Raw genomic sequence first — 18,159 nt, 5'->3', positions numbered from 1 at the left:
AAAAATTGTATCATTAAAGTTGTCAAACAGTATCAGTTCTCTAACAAATCAATCACGGTTTGATTACATTCAAAGCGCCCGATCTCAGTAAGTTAAGTTCGGGCTCTGGTAAGCTACAGCTGGTTAAACTGGTCAGTCAGCTGGCTTCAAATGTCAGCCAATCAGTGCTCTGTAATGTGTCTTATGAAGACTTCAGCCTATCAGCGAGCATGATGTTGTTGTCTAGCTTGGTCTCGGCCAATCAGAGGCCAGAGGCGAATCAGTGCGAGGTTTGAATTTTCTTAGCCAGACGAGAAAGACGTAGTGCAAGCCCGGCGTGGCGGCGTCGCATAGATCGTGAATGAAGCATAAAATAAAAGTTTAGAAGAAGTGTCAAAATAGCGTTTATTAATTATTTATATCTAATCGGAGATCTGCGGCGAAGGACAGGATGAGGAAGAGGTAAGAGGAAGAGTTTGAAGCTGTTGCCTATGTGTTTATGTACTTTCTAGATTATTATTTGGAGCAATGAATGTATGACGGTCTGTGTTATTAAGTTAACGTTAGTTGCCGTCGATGCTCAGGATTTAGTTGAAATTAGGTTGACAATTATCGATATATCGTGTTTTGAGTGATTTTACTTTAATTTAAACATTTTCAAACGAATGTTATTTAACGTTAGCATTAGCCCGGAAGTAAGTTCTGCAAATACTGTTGATTTAAAACCGTCCTTTTCAATATTTCCGCTATTGTTGTAAAATGTCATTAGTAATGCTGCACGTTTTTAATGGTCATTTATTAATACAAATCATATGTTAGCAGTAATTTATAAACCTTGCCGAAGCATAATAATTCTGCTATTGTCAAATACAATAATCCAATTTTTTTTTCAGCTATAAATAATTCTTTGTATTTTAGTTATCATTAATTAATAGAAATTGTTATTCTGTTTATTTATAAACAACATGAATCCCCTTTTCTGTTATTATCGGAACATAATGATTTTATTACTCCGGAACGTTAGTCCGTAACAGATAGAATCAATAATACTGCACATATTTAATAAACATTTATTAATAAAAAAAAACATCATTCTGCTTATAAAGATTTCTAGTTCTAGCAAAGGTGAACAATAATTATGCTATTATTGGAAAAAAAAAATTATTTAATTATTACATAACAGACCGCAATCAATAGTGCTACACATTTTTAATGATTAATTATTGATACAAATGATTATTCTGCTCATTTATAAACATTGTGAAGCCCATTTATCAGTTATAATCAATAATTCTGCTATTGTTGGAGAATAAAAATATGTTGTATTACTAAACACAAAGAGCAATCAATAATGTTGCACGTTTTAGTTATCATTTATTAATTCAAATTATTCAGTTTATTTATAAACATCTTGAACAATTTAAAGAGTAATAGTAGAGTAATGCTGTTGATTTGATCGTTTATAATGGTTAGTTTTTTTTATTATCTTTAACTTGCAACACGTATACTTCTAAAGCAACACTAAATACGTTTTAAAATTATGTTTCCAAAATGGTTTCATTAAGTCGTAACAGGAGGAAAGGCACTTCTGGATTTGCTTTGCTGTCCTATATCTGCTATAACAACGTTAAGTAAGATTGCCAGATCGGGTCGCGTTTCTGTAGTTCTGAGACATAAGAAAACTACAAATTTGACTTGCTTTATGTCAAGCGTTACAATAGTCATTTTTTATTTCTTAATTTCTGATGTCGCAATACATCATACTTTAATGAAATCATGCAACATAATCTACCTTGTCTGTGGACATCGTTCATTCGAAAGCCGATTCCACTTCCAACCTGTAGGGTGACCGCAGAGGAAAAGTTACTTGGTGTTGCTTTAAATAGCATCTGAGATAACAGGACATCTATTCAGTAGATCTGAACGTGTGTAATTTCAGCGAGGTCCATGCTGCAGAGTCTGTCTCATACCTGAACAATGCTCTTGGTGAGCTAAAGGACATCTGGGAGGAGATCGGGATCCCAGAGGACCAACGGTGTCAGCGCACGGACGCCGTTCACATGCACATCAAGGTCAGTTCAGGTCATGTGCGGCGCGCTTCTCATTAACCGGAGAGAGTGGCGACACCGAATCCATGTGTGAATCTTCATTGTGTTTCCAGAACCTGCTGGACATGATGATCGCAGAGGAGCAGGGGTTGAAGAAGCGCTTGATGAGCAGTATTGAAGCTTGCAGAAAAGAGGTGGCTTGCCTGTGTGATGAACTCCAGATGCTGGATTATCAGGTGTGTATTTTACGTATCTCAAAGTGTCAGGAAAAAAACCTGTGCCCTCTAATTCCCAGATGATCTGTAAACCCGGCCAATCAGATTGTATATTTTGTGTGTTTGGCAGGAGGAAGACGGGCTGACGATGCTGCAGTTGGAGAAGGATCTCCGTACGCAGGTGAAGATGATGCTGAAGGAGAAGGGTGGGCGTCAGAGCGAGCTGAAGTCTCTGATTCAGCAGGATCAAGATCTGTGCGACGTCCTGTGTGATGACCTCTTCCCCATCCATCCCGAAAGAGTGCCGTCACAACAGCAGCTGAACAACTACAGGCAATACATCAACACACGCAACCAGGAGAAGGTAAAACACGTTCACAAAGCTGAGTGGCACTTATACTGTCTGGTTTTTAGTATGTGTGAAGTAGTATGAAATATTAAAGGGATAGTTCACTTTGAAATTAATTTTTGGTGTGTTTTATCTTACCTCAAGGGCATCCAAGATGTAGGTGTCTTTGTTTCCCACAGTAGTTTCAATTTTGACTTTTAGGTCAAACCGTTCGTGTCTATCAGTCATATAATGGAGGTCTATGGTCACCACCTCAAAGAGCATGCACAGAGAAGTCACAATTAAACTTGATTTATTGACTCATAAATGTAAGTACACATTGATGGCCTAAGACACGAAACGAGCGGTTTGTGTGAGAAAACGAACAGTATTTATATCGTTTTTACCTCTTGTAAACACAGCCACGTCCAAGTACTCTGAGGGCGAGGGCGCTTCGGTCTGCGCAAGCGCCGGAAGTGATCTCTCGTGCGTGTACATCACTCATTGTTTACACAGAGATTTCAGAAGTATTACCCTTCACTGTGAAGATCTAAACATATTTAGATATACAGGAAATCGCAATGGAAGATGATTTCGATTTTGACAACGTTGAATTTTTTTTTTTTTCGCAACTCCACACCGGTGCTTACACAGACCAAAGCGCCCAGGCTCACTTGAGGGCGCTCAGATCACTTGGACGTGGTTGTGGTTACAAGAGGTAAAAACGATATAAATACTGTCCGTTTCTTTGTTCATTTTTGTGCATGCCCTTTGAGGTGGTGACCATAGACCTCCATTATATGACTGACAGACACGAACGGTTTGACCTAAAAATATCAAAATTGAAAATACTGTGAAAACAAAGACACCTACATCTTGGATGCCCTTGAGGTAAGAGAAAACATGCCAAAAATTAATTTCAAAGTGACTATCCCTTTAAGTGAACTTTTCTTTTAAAGGGATAGTTCACCCAAAAATGAAAATTCTGTCATTAATTTACTCGCCCTCATGTCGTTCCAAACCTGTAAGACTTTCATTCATCTTCAACACAAATGAAGATCTTTTTGATGAAATCTGAGAGAATCTGTAACTCCACTCGATATGAATTGAGCGGTTTAGTCCAAAGTTTCTGAAGAGACTCAATTGCTTTATATGAGGAACAGATTCAATTTAGACTTGTTTTCTGAAGGATCGTGTGAGACTGAAAACTTGAGAAATGCTAAAAATTCAAATTTGCATCACAGAAATAAATTACATTTTCAAAAATCAAAATTATTCCAAACTTTTGTCCATTAATGTATCCGGTAAGCCTGGTTAAAACCAGACCATTCTCAGTTGTAACTGAGTTATGGTCTGGCAAAGCGGCATAGACAAATCATTTCCAGAGGGGCGTCACCAATGGACATCGCGGGTAGACCTAAAACCAATCAGAGCGATGAAGGAGATGACGTATGCAGAGCGGCGGAGAATCTCCGAGTGTTGTTCTTTGCTCGGTTTTTAACAAAAAGGAACCGTTCAATTCGCTTAAAAACAGACGCGATAGCTGATTCGAGCGAGTGATGTTCGACGGCGGCATCCATCTTTGTAACGTAATCTTCAAAATCCCAGCGCTGTCATCATCGTGTAAAACCCGCCCCAACGTTTCTGATTGGTGCCGTGATTTCGACGGATTGGAAATGGGCTTGAATGAGCTCTTTGCCAGACTAAATTTCAGTGCAAATCTAAATTTGTCGGAAGTTGTCTGGATTTTCCCAGGCTAGTATCCTGTGTTCTTAAATGAATAGTGTTGTAGTTTGCCTCTGAATGTGAAAATCTATCCAGAATGGTTACAGGAAGTGTGCTTGTGTTTACAGGAGCGTCGTCATGGCGAGTTTGTGGAAATGAAGCGTCAGATCACAGTGTTGATGGAGGATTTGGAGCATCATCCCGACACAACCTTCGAGAAAGACGCTGTGTGTGAGGATGAAGACGCTTTCTGCCTTTCTGTGGAAAACATCAGCTCACTGAACGTTTTACTGCGACAGGTACAACCACTCTTCACACATATTCCTTTTGTTTATTTGAATATTTATTCAGCAAGGATGCATTAAATTGATCAAACGTAACTAAAGATAATTCTATTTGAGTTAAATGCTGTTGAACTTTCTATTCACTAAACAATCCTGAACGATATCAAAGATATTAAGCAGCACAACCATTTTCAACATTGATAATAATCAGAAATGTTCCTTGAGCAGCAAATCAGCATATAGGAAAGGATCATGTGACACTGTAGTCTGGAATAATGATGCTGAAAATTCAGCTTTAAATCACAGGAATGAAAAACATGTTTCTTGTTTCTGTTTTTAATGTCTTTTTGATCAAACAAATGAAGCCTAGGTGAGCATACTGAGTCTTTTTAATAAAAAGATATTGATAATATTAGTTATTATACAATATATATTAAACTACAATAAATTGATATTTACATTCATTAGTAACAATTTATTTTAGTGTCTGTTGCATGCATTTACTACAGTAAAAACAATAAATTATGCATAATCACATGTAACTAACCCTATAAAAAGTACATGTTATAAATGAACATTGCACCTCTTTAAAATAGTGTTACCTTATTTATTTCTATCTTTTTAAATAATCATTTGACGCCAATCAATCAAGGTGAAGTGTCACTGGTTAATGGTGTGTGTGTGTGTGTTGTATTTCAGCTGGAGAGCCGTAAAGCTGAAAGTGAAGCGCTGTGTGTGTCCATCCGTGGTCGTATTGAGGAGTTGTGGGAGATGTTGCAGGTTCCTGTGGAAGAAAGAGAGAGTCTCATGCTGAACACCCACACTAGCACAAAGAGCAGATTGAACGCAGTGAGTACTCGCACACCTGTCACCAAAGTAGGTCATGAGTTATCAAACGTTCCTCACGCCGTCTTTCTCTCTGTCACAGCTGCAAGCAGAGCTTCAGTTATTGGAGGAGCAGAAGAAGATGAACATTGAGCGTGTCATTCAGACGATCCGATCAGAGATGGTCAAGTTTTGGGAGAAATGCTACTACAGCCTGGAGCAGAGACAAGCCTTCGTTCCTTACTACTGTGGTACGCACACAGCTGGATTTCAAGAACATGGCTGAATCCCAGTTTACATACTTCAGAGTACAAAACGTGCTGGTGGTGGGAAAGTACATGCTTGAGAATATAGTAAGATGATATTTAAGGGAGTTATTAAAATTTCTTATTTATATGACCTTACACTCATGTGTACAGGCTTTGTGGATGATATCAGACCCAAATAATGGATGCATACTTAAAAATTCAGAAATGGTGTGCAATTTGGGCACCTTGAAATTGAGACCGAACTAATCTTAAAGGAGTAGTTCGCTTTTAAAAAAAACTTTTGCTGTTAATTTACTCACCCCCATGTCATCCAAGATGTCCATGTCATTCTTTCTTCAGTCGAATAGAAATTAAGTTTTTGATGAAAACATTCCAGGATTTTCTTCGTATAATGGACTTCAATGGGAACCAGACGGTTCAAGGTCCAAATGAGAGTTTCAGTGCAGCTTCAAGGGCTTTAAACGACACCAGACGATGAATAAGGGTCTTATCTAGGACCCTTCAAGTCATGACTCGAAAAAAGATTTGTTCATTTTGATGAACGAGTTTGAACAGGAGAGTCACGAACGTGCATCACAGAACACGATGAGCATTTGTGTTTATAAAACTTAAACATTATTTATTTATTAAATGACTGACGTTTTGCTTGATAAGATCCTTATTCATCGTCTGTTGTCGTTTAAAGCCCTTTGAACAGTTTGCACTAAAACTATCTTTTGGACCTTGAACTGTTTGGTTCCCATTGAAGTCCATTATATGGAGAAAAATCCTGGAATGTTTTCTTTTCATCAAAAACCTTAATTTATTTTCGACTGAAGAAAGAAAGACATGGACATCTTGGATGACACGGGGGTGAGTAAATTAAGTGAACTACTCCTTTAATCACCACAATTCTTATTTTTTATGGAATATTGTAGTATTTATTATGAATTATTTATTTGTGCATATTATCGTTTTGTTTGTTTTTTTGCCTTGTAATCTTTAATCAAAATGGCTCTTCTCTGATGACATGTTTACTGGCATTAAGGCGAGGGTCCATGGTAGTCATGTGACTGCAAAGTATGAATAGAGAATAAAGGAATGTAAATTTCATACCGATTTTTAATCTGAATCGTACTGACTCTATGCATATTGGGATTGAGCGATGGGTGCGCAGAGTTTGTTTGACGATTGATTTTGTTGTTAGACGATCTGAACGAGGAGGTGTTGCGTGAACATGAGCTGGAGTTGGAGCGGTTGAAGCAGGATTATACCGAACACCGCGAGATGTACGACGCCGTTTCTACCTGGACCAGCAACTGGACTCTCTATCAGGATCTAGAGGTGAGGAATCATGGGAAATCACCTGAAACGTTTCGAAGAGCTTTCTGAAATCGAATCCAATTATGATTGCTCTTTGTTCTCCAGAAAAAAGCCACAGACCCGTCTCGCTTCAACAACAGAGGAGGAAACCTGCTGAAGGAGGAGAAGCAGAGAGTCGACCTGCAGAAGAGTTTGCCGAAGGTTTGAGCCGCTCTTTACGCAAACAATGTTTGGTTGACGGAAATGGATTGTGTGCTCATTTGTTGTTTGATTGGTTAGCTCGAGAAGAGTCTGAAGGCTCAGATTGACCAATGGGAAGCGACGCAGTGTAAGGAGTTTCGTGTGAATGGGCAGTCGTTCCTGCAGTATGTGGAAGACCAGTGGAATCAACACCGCATGGAGAAAGAGAGAGAAAAACTTGAACGGGTATGCACTCTTTCTGACTTTTTTTGATCTAATGTTCCTCAAAAGTTCTTGATTAGATCTGACATGATGTTTGTACTGTGCAGCAAATGAAGAAAGTGAAGCAGACAGAGGAAGATCTGCTGTACGGTACCATCATCAGAACCCCAACCAAGAGGAGACTCGCCGGAACGCCCACACCTAGCAAGACACGCAAGGTACTGATGCGATATGTGCACTTATCATTGACCGAATGAATTTGATAATGTTAAATTTAAACATTTATAAATGTACCAACGGCCTGATGTTAATGTAACTACCGGATATAATGCAGATGAAATAAATAATATAGTACAATATAATTTGATAATGATAGCAAATGTACACAATGCATTATGTAAATGTACATAAAATTGCTGAAATTAATTGAACATTTATACCTATTCCTTTTTATATTTATTATATTTTACTATATATAAATACACACACATATATGCATGCATTCATTCACTCACTCACAACTTTTGTTACAGACAAACAATAAAAGAAATAAAAACAGATTGGGAAAGAGATTGAACCCAGCTTTTATATGGTATCAAAACCTGTAATATGACAAATTAATTCACCATGTGTTTGGTTTTCCCAGATCGCATCACAGATATATATTTGTGTGTGTATGTTTATATGCATGCTAAAAAATATATATTTCCATTTAAAGGAGAACTCCGGCGCAAAATGAAGCTTTGGTCTAATTACACATCGGTACATAGTCAACCGTTCTCTGAGATTTGTTTTCATGATTATCGAATGTAAAGAGTTTTATCTCTAAAAACAGTTTAGCTTCAGGGTTCGTACGTTTTGAAAAAACCTGGAAAAGTTATAGAATTTGAAAAATGCAAATTCCAGGCCTGGAAAAGTTTTGAAAAAATAAAAAAGACCCAGAAAGTTTTGGAAAAGTCATTGAATTAGTATTTTTAATTCATTTTTAACACAGTATAATATGTGATTAATACAAAAACTGTTTAATGAAAAAAAAAATGTTGCGTTGGCGTCATAACGTTCAGTTCTCTTCCGATTCACTTACTTGTTGCCTGAGGCAAAGTCGGGGCTGACGGCTCCGATACTGACAGAACACTATCGGTAGATCCTGGAGGAATACAAATAGGTCTCCAATGGTATGAAACCTGAAAGTTTAGTAGATGATTATTGAGTCTCCAGCGAGAGTCTCCTTTCCCGATAGTCCTGTTTTTGATTGGATTAACTATAAGGGAGACTTCCACCTTTGTCTTTAGTGGCTCTGGGATGGCTCTCTGGAACCAGAGTTCCTGGCTACTATCAACATTTGAATAGTTATGCTGTTTCAATTGGATTGGTAATGTCCTCAGAGTTGGGTGTGTTCCTTCTTTGTTTCAAGAGTCTCCTCCTCAATGTAACTCCTCCAGATTAGCATGTCAAGGCACAGAAAACTGCTATGCTGATGAACTGAGGTGCCTGTTGAATCATATACATTTGCTTTTGTTTCAGTTTCTCCCCCCTAAATGTAAACTCCTCCCCTCTAAATGTATAAATTGTAAGGGAATGTTTTCCCTTTGACTTATTTTGAGATGACTACAGCGACGCAATAAAAAACGTCTGCGTGAAAGATACCTCAAAAGTCTCCTGGTCTGTTGCGTGGAAGAAAAACTTCACTACAGATCCCAATGTTACATTTACTATGCTAAGAAACTAGACATCTGTAATATGGGAGAATCAGCGCCAGCTAGCCATGCTAAAGACGCCAAGCACCAAGCGGTACTGTCACTCACTGACTTTTTTCCGCCTATGTGCCGAAACGTTTTGCGGTGTTGGTAAATTATATATATAAAAAAATATCTATAAAAAAATATTTAAAAAAACCTGTGCAGGACTTCACTATGAGCGGACTCTTTCAGGAATACATAGTCATGGAAATGTGCCGAAAACTTATGGAAAAGTATTGGGTAAAATGTGTATGAACCCTAAGCTTATAACGCTAGTATATGGGGCATAGAGTAATGAAAATAAAAATCGCTAGTTTATACCACTAACAAGGCTCAAAATAGCCCCTCACTAACACAGTAACATAATGAGGGTCCATATATGCAAAACGAAGCATTGAGAACTTTGGAAGTGTACAGATCGTTTAATCAGAAGATATTTTATAAAGACAGTCCACTTCGTAAAACCAGGCAGGAGCCATCTTTGGAAAACAGTCTCGAGCAGTCGAACCACGAACGCCGAGCCAAGTGCGCTGGTGAGATGTGAACGAGCCATAACTTGGCTCAGCGGTCATGGTTCGACTGCTCGAGACGAAGCAGTTGCGAAGTGGATTGTGAAAACAAATCTCAGAGAACGGTTGACTAGTTTTATAGATAATTTTTATGCATATACATGTACAAAAAACCTGAAAAAATATATTAAAAAAAATCTTTTTTTTACACTTCTGTCGACTACAAAACAAAATGTGCATTGACAAGCTGGTCATTAGATTTGAATCAGGAGGAATTGATTTTTTTTTTTTTTTTTTAAATATGTTGAGCTGATTTATTGATTTTCTTTCCTTTTTTTTAAACGACACTATTGTTTTTTAAAGCTGATGTCCACCTCTAGCATTTGCACCCCAAACACCACACTTCGTTCCATATGCTCCTCCCCTTCTATGAGACCGCCCCTTTCCTCCAGCAAGGTGAGACTTTTTTTAAACATTGGATTTTTCACACTATTATATTAAACATACATTTTTATTATCATCAATAGTAATATAAAATGCTTCTCCCCTAGTTGGGCACGCGAATGCCTGCTCGTGGCCGAACCCCCCGTGGTCTGGAGAAGAATAAGGAGAATATTTCTCATCTGAGCGGAGCTTTGCGCACGATGGCCGCCAGCCCTCACAGAAACTACTCCATCACGTCCATGGCCTCCTCCTACTCGGAGTTTGCGGTAAGTTCATCATCTTGCCGTTACGGTCTAGACACACAGGCAGCAGATGCAATCGAGTGACCCCCGTGTGCTTATTCTGCCTTCTGTTATAGAAGGATTCTGAATCCACTGCAACGTCCAGGTCTGTATGTCTAAGAACGTTCACTGTCCATCACACTAACACACTTTTCTCACCTAACCCGACTAATGGAGAAGGGTTCTTTCAGCTTCTAACTGTCAGCGACTGACGGAAGCACAACTGAAATCCAATCCGCTGTTTGTAGAGACCCCATGAAAGCACATGGAGTTTGTGGTTTAGCCTGTGTTTTGGCCACCCCTGAAATGGGTCATACCATTAACATTACACGAGCAGTTGAATTAAATGCGAACCTTGCCGCTTTAAGACCTAAAGATGCATGAACATGAATGGTTGTGGTCTGTCAAACAGTCATGTGATGGAATATTAGCAATTTATTTTGTATTTTTTGCCTACAGCGGGAGCTCTCAAATGCTTCGAAATCCAACGTCAAGACTGGAGTTTTGAACTCGACCATCACACGCTGAGCACGGTGGATCGAAAGCGGCTCGAATGAACTGATGGGCACCAATGAAGACAAAAAAAGCTTTTATGGAGATGTAAATCATTGTGACTTTGTTGCAGAATTGTAAATATTTTAGCTCTGCTTTTTACTAGTTTTTTTCTCTCAACGTGTTTTTATTTAACTTTACTATTGAGTTTTGAACAAATGATTTTGTCTAAGTTTGACTTCACCTGCTCAGTTTTTATAAAAACTGTCTATTAACACTGATCGTAGGACTCTGAGATGGATTTTATCTTTTGCACTCTAATATCAAGATGGCAGTTTAGACTTTTTATTTTCTGTAATCACACGGCAACACTAAGTTTCCTTGGCATCACTCCTCTGAAATTGTGCTACTCTAGTGGTTGGCATTCTGTAAATAAATGTTTATTTTCATGGGGACAATTTGTATCTTGTAAGTCTGATTTATTTACTGTTAATCATAATACTTGAACAGTAACCTAAATAGCCTTTGAACTGAAGATACACGGTAAAAAAAAAAATAAAATGGGAGTTTATGTTGACCCATTGATCCTGACCAGTCAGAGACAAATTCTGAATTGCCATCACCTTAAAGGGGTAGTTCTCTTTGAAATTAATTTTTGATATGTTTTATCTTACCTCAAGGGCATCCAAGATGTAGGTGTCTTAGTTTCCGCAGTAGTTTTAATTTTGATATTTTTAGGTCAAACCGTTCTTGTCTGTCAGTCATTTAATGGAGGTCTATGGTCACCACCTCAAAGAGCATGCACAGAGGAGTCCAAATTAAACATGATTTAATGACTTGTAAATATAAGTGCACATTGATGGCCTAAGACACGAAACGAGCGGTTTGTGTGAGAGAAAAAAACAAAACAAAAAAACGAGCGGTTTGTGAGAGCTGTGGTTACAAGAGGTAAAAAACGATATAAATACTGTTCGTTTTCGCACACAAACCGCTCGTTTCGTGTCTTAGGCCATCAATGTGTACTTACATTTACGAGTCATTAAATCATGTTTAATTTGGACTTCTCTGTGCATGTCTGAGGTGGACCCCAACCCCATAGACCTTCATAATATGTCTGACAGACAAGAACGGTTTGACCTAAAAATATCAAAATTGAAACTACTGCAGAAACAAAGACACCTACTCCTTGGATGCCCTTCAGGTAAGCTGAAACATACCAAACATTTATTTCAAAGTGAACTATCCCTTTAAAAAGCATAATTCACTTGAAGAATGTCAGTCACCAGACAGTTGATGGACCCCATAGAAGGTTGACAGTGGAAGTCAATGGGGTCCATCAACTGCTTGGTAATCAACATTCTTCATCTTTTGTGTTCAGCAGAAGAAAGAACTTGATACAGGTTTGGAACAACCTTAGGGTAGAAACGATATAAATACCGCTCGTTTCGTGTCTTAGGCCATCAATGTGTACTTACATTTACGAGTCATTAAATCATGTTTTACTGGGACTTCTCTGTGCATGCTCTTTGAGGTGGTGACCATAGACCTCCATTATATGACTGACAGACAGTTAGAGCACCATTAAAATACCATTGCATATGATCTGTTTGTATCTGCGTCTGTTTATACTGGATCTGGATCGGTCTATCATTCTATCTAAACGAAATTTTTGCTGTTTTTGTCTAACAAAATACCAATATCTTATCAAATGAAGGTACATTGCTAGAAGATCGCTGTTCTAAGTGTTGTATAGGCATATAAATATCAGCTGTATTATAGCCTGCCTATTAATTCCAATATTTGATTGCCAAAATTATGTTTTTGATATTTTTTGTCGTATGACACATTTGCTGTTTAAATATAATTGTTTAATGGCAGGTTCCATTGTAGTGTTGCTATTGGTGCTGCGTATTTTCACAAAAGCTTGGCGTTAGTTTAAACTTTGATGAACTGAATCCTTTTCTAGGGTAACAAATACGCTTTTTTCCTTTCTTTCTTGCTTATTTATTTATTTTTGTAGCTAATACTCCGTACTAATCTGCCTAAATCGTCCCTGAGGAATTTTCAGTATGGCAACTAGCCCCTTCACCCCTATTCGAGCGCGCGCGCCTGCTTGCGTGCGTGTGTGTGTGTTGGTGCTGAAGTTGCATTGCAGGGGTGGGACTTCTGCATTCAGATCTTCATCATGCGCAGAGGAAAACCCATACACACTTCAGATCTGATCTAAACGCGCGCGCGTCAGATGTGGTCGAATCCTGCACGTGCATCTGATGCTGTATTGCGCGTTAATTGATGGATGAAAGTGTGTGTGAGCAGGAGAGGGAGAAACAGACACTGTTGAAGGTAAGAACAAACATAAGCTCTTATAATCTCGTGTTTATGAGCGCTCACATATCACGTACATATTCTTCACTTGTCGCGAGTTTTCATGTAATAATATGAATGTGAATAAATAATATATTACCTCATGCATTAATTTATTAGTGTGCCATACGTATTTCAGACACGTGTGCTGCAGTTATGCTGAATTATTGTCATGTGACGTTAGCGCTGTTATTTTTGCCTGTTCGTTTCGGTTCGACGTGGAACTGGAAGTTCGGGCCCGTTCACGTGCTGATGCAGTGCGCGTGCCCGCGACTCGGGTGGTCGTCATGGTGATCTTGATGGATCCTCCCTTGATGGGGGCATTAATTTAACCCTCAAGGGCCAAGTAAAACACACTGCACCCCCTTACAACATCTGCGAAATCAAAACACCAGTGTTGTGCTGAATGCGCTAGTCTTTTGGTGTTTACATGTCTCTTTTCAGTGTTTTTGTATGTGCTGTGCACTTTTGTTTATTATGTTTTGCCATTTTGTCTGTTGTGCGTCAGTTTTGTGTGCCTGAGGTGTTTTGTGCCCTGTTGGACGTCTCTAGTCCATCTGCTTTGTGTTGTACATGTTGTATGTACATTTATTTGTGTGTGGATGTTTATATTTTGAGGAGTTTGAGTTGTAATTCCAAAAAAAACCTTTCTTGTGTATGTGTGTGTGGTCGAGGTGGTAAACACATTATGAGGACAAAATGTCCCCCCAAAAGCTGGCAATACCCGAAACCCTTGTACTTGTAGGGGCATTTTTTTTGGTTCCCATGAGGAAAACTGCTCGTAAATCATACTACATGGTGTTTTTAGAAAATGCAGAAAGTTATTTTTGATGGGGTTAGTGTATACGGTTTGTACAGTATAAAAACCATGGAAAGTCCCCACAAAACATGAAAACACAATGTGTGCGCGGTTCATCTAGCAGGCAGCTTCTCCGAGTCGCTCGTGTTTCAGTGAAAGTGTTATTATGAGTCATTCTGGAGATTAAAAGCTCGGTTGATTTATTAGCGTTTGCTTCCTTCGGTCCTGCAGAGAGTAGCTGACACTGCAGACTCGAGACTCGAGCTCTCCATCCGTCCACAGCCTCTATTTCATCCACTCTGAATGCAGCGCTGGAAAACAATCATATCTGAATGATTCGTGCCACGAGGTCGTTTAAAGCATCTTGATTAGCTCTGGTGATTTAGTTTCGCTCTCACGTGGCCGCAGACGGTTGGTTGGTTGGTTTGGGCCTCCTTGAATTTCAGGCCTGTTTGGTGGAGTGGCTTTCAGGAGAAAATCAATTTGCTTTCAAGACATTTTAGAATCTGTTCAGAATATTTACTTTGAGTTTAGGGGTTTATGAAAGATATATATATTTAAAGGGACAATTCACCCCAAATTCTGTCATTATTGTCTATGATTTTCTTCCATAATACACAAAAGGAGACAGAATTTATGCAGAATGTCTTCTTTTTACATATATAAACAAAAATCTGTGAGTTTTAAAAATAAAATAAACCCAGATAGCACAAGTCTATTTGATTTGATGTTTACATCTGGAAGACGTATTTTTCTAGAGCGTTTGCTCATCTGCAATACGTCTGTCAGATGTAAAATAGACGTTTAGCAGATGTCAGTCTAACATGCATTCTAAATCATTACATCTTAAAGACATCTTCTAAACGTCTATTTGACATCTGACAGGAAACGTCCTATAGACGTATTTCAGATGAGCAAACACTCTTAAAAATACGTCTTCCAGATGTAAACATTACATCAAATAGACTTGTGCTATCAGAGTGATGACCGAATCTATATTTTTGGGTGAACTGTCCCTTTAAAGCTCTTTCTGAAAAGATTTCTGACTTCATTACATTTTTCTTAAACTGTTCTCAATTAATTCATGATTGGTCAATATAAAAATAAAAGCTAACTGAGGACTTTTAATAAATATAAATAATTCTAAAATAACTGCATTAGGGTGAGTAAATAATGGCAGAATTTTCATTTTTGGCTGAACTATCCCTTTAAACCTAGACCTTTATGTCCGTAAGATATAGACTTAAACATCTACACAACCAATTGAATCTTATTTCACTTGGCGTCTTCATAAAAGGCAAATCACAGCCGACACAACCTAAAAGATAGAAACTAAAGCCAACTGAAGAAAGCAAGCTTGGGGTTTCTGCTCCATGATTCATTGTTTACCAGGATGAAGGTTTATACAGCTCAAGTGAATGTGCCATTTGGGAAATTATTTTGGGATATTGGCTTCAGCGTCCAGACAGTATCACTGTTCCAAGAGTGTGTGTGTCCATCTGTGCTCCTACAGACTGCGCGTGGGCCGACACAAACACACGCACGCACACGCGCGCGCTTACACAGAGTTGCTAATAACGGTGACAGCGCGACTTCAACACGTATTCATTAGATATTCCGTTTCACACTAGACATAATAAACCCACAATGTCCTGAATCCCAGCGGATGAGAGCATGTGAGCGCTCGGCTCTCTTTAATTGGCCCGTTGTCATGTTCTTCTGCCGGAGTCTTCCTCAGCTCCCGCTGCTCCCTTCATCTCTTTACCCAGAAGTCTCGGCGTGACTCACAGCATACGCCTCTCACTTTCTCTCTTTTTAGACCAAACTTGACTTTCTTTTCATGTCTGAGGTGTCTTTCCCAGGTCCTTATAACAATTTACCACAGGAACCTTCATTGCTTCTGCCAAAAACACTAAAGCAGTTTACTGTAATAAAAGTTACTGGTAACTTGTGATTAAATTAAAATGAGAGAAAGATTCTGAAAGCTTATATCACTTGCAAAATGTACCACAGTATTACTGTAGTCCTAATAGTAGTTGTATTTATAAATAATAATATAATTTGTACATAATGATGACTGTGGTTATGTTAAAGTGTATTTTTGGATATGTAGGCCTACCATAGTAATTTTGTGGTATTTTAATGTTCTTTAGACATTTGTTTACATGCACCATGTTTTTGGAGGCAGTTACCACAGCAATACCATAGTTTATATTGGAAAGGTACGATGAAGCCACATGTTTGACAGTTTTTATTGGATGTGTGAAAATTTTATAACCATAGTAAATGTACCATAGTAATTATGTGGCTTTTTAATGTTATTTTGAGACGGGCCGTGTGTATACACATTGTTTTTCCGGACATTATTGCTTGCATGCATCATGTTTTGGGGAGCATTTACCACAGTAATACCATGATTTCTTGGATAGATAGGCTATGATAAAGCTTTGTTTTTGTTTTTTACATGCATTATACTACCATGATTTTTATTGGATATATGCTTTGTTAGTACTGGCATGGTATTTTTGGATATGTTCCATTATAGACGAGGGTCTTGTTAATACCATTTTTCTGGCCTTTCCCCTCATGATACCATGTTTCTACTACCATATGTTTGGGTATGTACAATGGTTTTTTTTTTAATGGTGTATATGAATATGGTTATAAATGAAAAATACTATAGGACTATTGTCTTACCATCGGAATCCATCACTTTACCATACAACCACAGTATATTATTTGTAACGGTTATTATCGTTTGTAATAACAACAACTCTGTTAACTATAGTTACCATGGTAAATTGATGAATGCTGTATTTATAGATGTCTTATGTGTTTCAGGTGGCACTATGTCTGTGCAGGGTCAGGATATTTCTGAATATCATCTAAGCGGTGAGCAGTCATCATTCATACGCCTGTAGATTTCGTAGTGATTTCATAGGAATCCCTGTCAGTGAGTTTCTGATTGTGTTTTGTGTGTTTGTGTGTGTGTCAGTGGTGCTCAACCCGCCTGGCTGGGAAGTGTTTTTGTATGTGTTTGGGTTCCTGGTTCTGTTTGCTGTGGTTATAGTGAATCTGTGGAAATTATATAAATCCGGCTCCTTCCCGACTCCCTCTCCGTTCCCAAACTTTCACTACCGCTACCTGCAGGAGAAATATGGCTCCTCCCACTCTGAGGTCAGACAGAAGGTGAGCAGGGAAAAACTGAGAAAATACAATTACTTCAATTATTTTAATAGTAAAAATATTTTTCACTTTTTTTGTATTTTATATTAAAGTTGTTAAAATCAATGTAGAAATTATACTAATTTATTAATCTTTTTATTTCAATGGTAAGTATATTTTATATATATATTATGTTGAAAAAAACAGTTAAAATTTTTTATATTTATATTATTATAAAAACCTGGATAGAGTTATCGGAAATAATATATATATATATATATATATATATATATATATATTTTTTTTTTTTTTTTTTTTTTTTTTTTTTTGAGGTAATATAGCAAAATCATAACCAAAATCATGAGGTAATAATTATATATTAATATAATGAAATATAAATAAATCATAAATTATTATATATAATGTTTAATATATATATAATGATTTATTTATATTAATAAATATTTATATAAATAAATGGGGGAAATTACAAGATTTATTTTAACAGTTATCATATTATAATAGTAATGTCAATGCAGTTTTGTGAAAAAAAATGTGAAAAGTTTTGTTAATCTATATATATATTAATAGAAGTTTAAGTGTTATCATTTATAAACTATTACACATTTAAATGTACAAAATGGTTTCTTAAAAATATGATGCTTACTGTTTTTCGTGCAGCGTGTTGCCGCTTCCAACCAGCGGAGGGCGTCCTCTGCGAGCCGAAAGCCGAGTCTCCAGCTGTTGGACACTCCAGATGGTCTTCGGGATCTCGGGACGCTGGAGCTGATGAACCGAGAGCTGGATCCGAGCGGGAGCACCCTGAACCGCTCTGTGTCCTCTGAATCGCTGTGCTCCATCTCGTCCATCGCTCAAACCTTCGGCCACGACTTCACGGTGGGGCAGCTGGAGGTCACGCTGGAGCTGGACACTCGCGCTTCTCTTCTGCTCGTCTCACTGCACCAGGGGAAAGACCTGCTGGAGAAGGA

General features: G+C 38.0%; 2 protein-coding genes across 4 annotated transcripts in view; both read left to right on the top strand.

Annotated features, from left to right (window-relative positions):
• The first annotated feature begins 254 nt into the window (after positions 1-254).
• Positions 255-11,302, top strand: prc1a (protein regulator of cytokinesis 1a). 3 transcript variants are annotated; one of them, XM_089127600.1, is made up of 15 exons: positions 255-441; positions 1,919-2,051; positions 2,141-2,263; positions 2,373-2,606; positions 4,424-4,594; positions 5,279-5,428; positions 5,508-5,655; positions 6,860-6,996; positions 7,081-7,176; positions 7,255-7,401; positions 7,485-7,595; positions 9,989-10,081; positions 10,177-10,335; positions 10,431-10,456; positions 10,810-11,302. In XM_089127600.1, exons 1-15 carry the CDS (start codon positions 431-433, stop codon positions 10,856-10,858), a joined length of 1,788 nt encoding a protein of 595 aa, XP_088983726.1. In that variant the 5' UTR covers positions 255-430; the 3' UTR covers positions 10,859-11,302. The 3 variants fall into 3 exon arrangements, with proteins under 3 accessions (XP_088983726.1, XP_088983725.1, XP_088983727.1); XM_089127599.1 differs by having other exon boundaries at positions 10,428-10,456; XM_089127601.1 differs by lacking the exon at positions 10,431-10,456.
• Positions 11,303-13,008: 1,706 nt separating this feature from the next.
• syt12 (synaptotagmin XII) overlaps positions 13,009-18,159 on the top strand; it is an 8,829-nt gene continuing 3,678 nt past the window's right edge. The window contains exons 1-4 of the mRNA XM_039669565.2: positions 13,009-13,185; positions 16,847-16,897; positions 17,001-17,194; positions 17,852-18,159. The exon at positions 17,852-18,159 is cut by the window's right edge and continues 73 nt beyond it. Coding sequence (XP_039525499.1) covers positions 16,855-16,897; positions 17,001-17,194; positions 17,852-18,159 — 545 coding nt within the window. The 5' untranslated portion in view covers positions 13,009-13,185; positions 16,847-16,854. The remainder of the gene's footprint in view (positions 13,186-16,846; positions 16,898-17,000; positions 17,195-17,851) is intronic.

Source organism: Pimephales promelas, chromosome 25 (genome assembly GCF_988280905.1).
Source record: "Pimephales promelas chromosome 25, fPimPro1.hap1.1, whole genome shotgun sequence".
Taxonomy (NCBI): domain Eukaryota; kingdom Metazoa; phylum Chordata; class Actinopteri; order Cypriniformes; family Leuciscidae; genus Pimephales; species Pimephales promelas.
The sequence above is the reverse complement of the archived record's forward strand: the minus strand, read 5'-3'. Positions and strand labels throughout refer to the sequence as shown.

Coding starts and splice junctions, on each gene's coding strand:
- prc1a (XM_089127599.1), top strand. Junction 2,264..2,372: donor TCCAGATGCTGGATTATCAG/GTGTGTATTTTA, acceptor TGTGTTTGGCAG/GAGGAAGACGGGCTGACGAT. Junction 4,595..5,278: donor TGAACGTTTTACTGCGACAG/GTACAACCACTC, acceptor GTTGTATTTCAG/CTGGAGAGCCGTAAAGCTGA.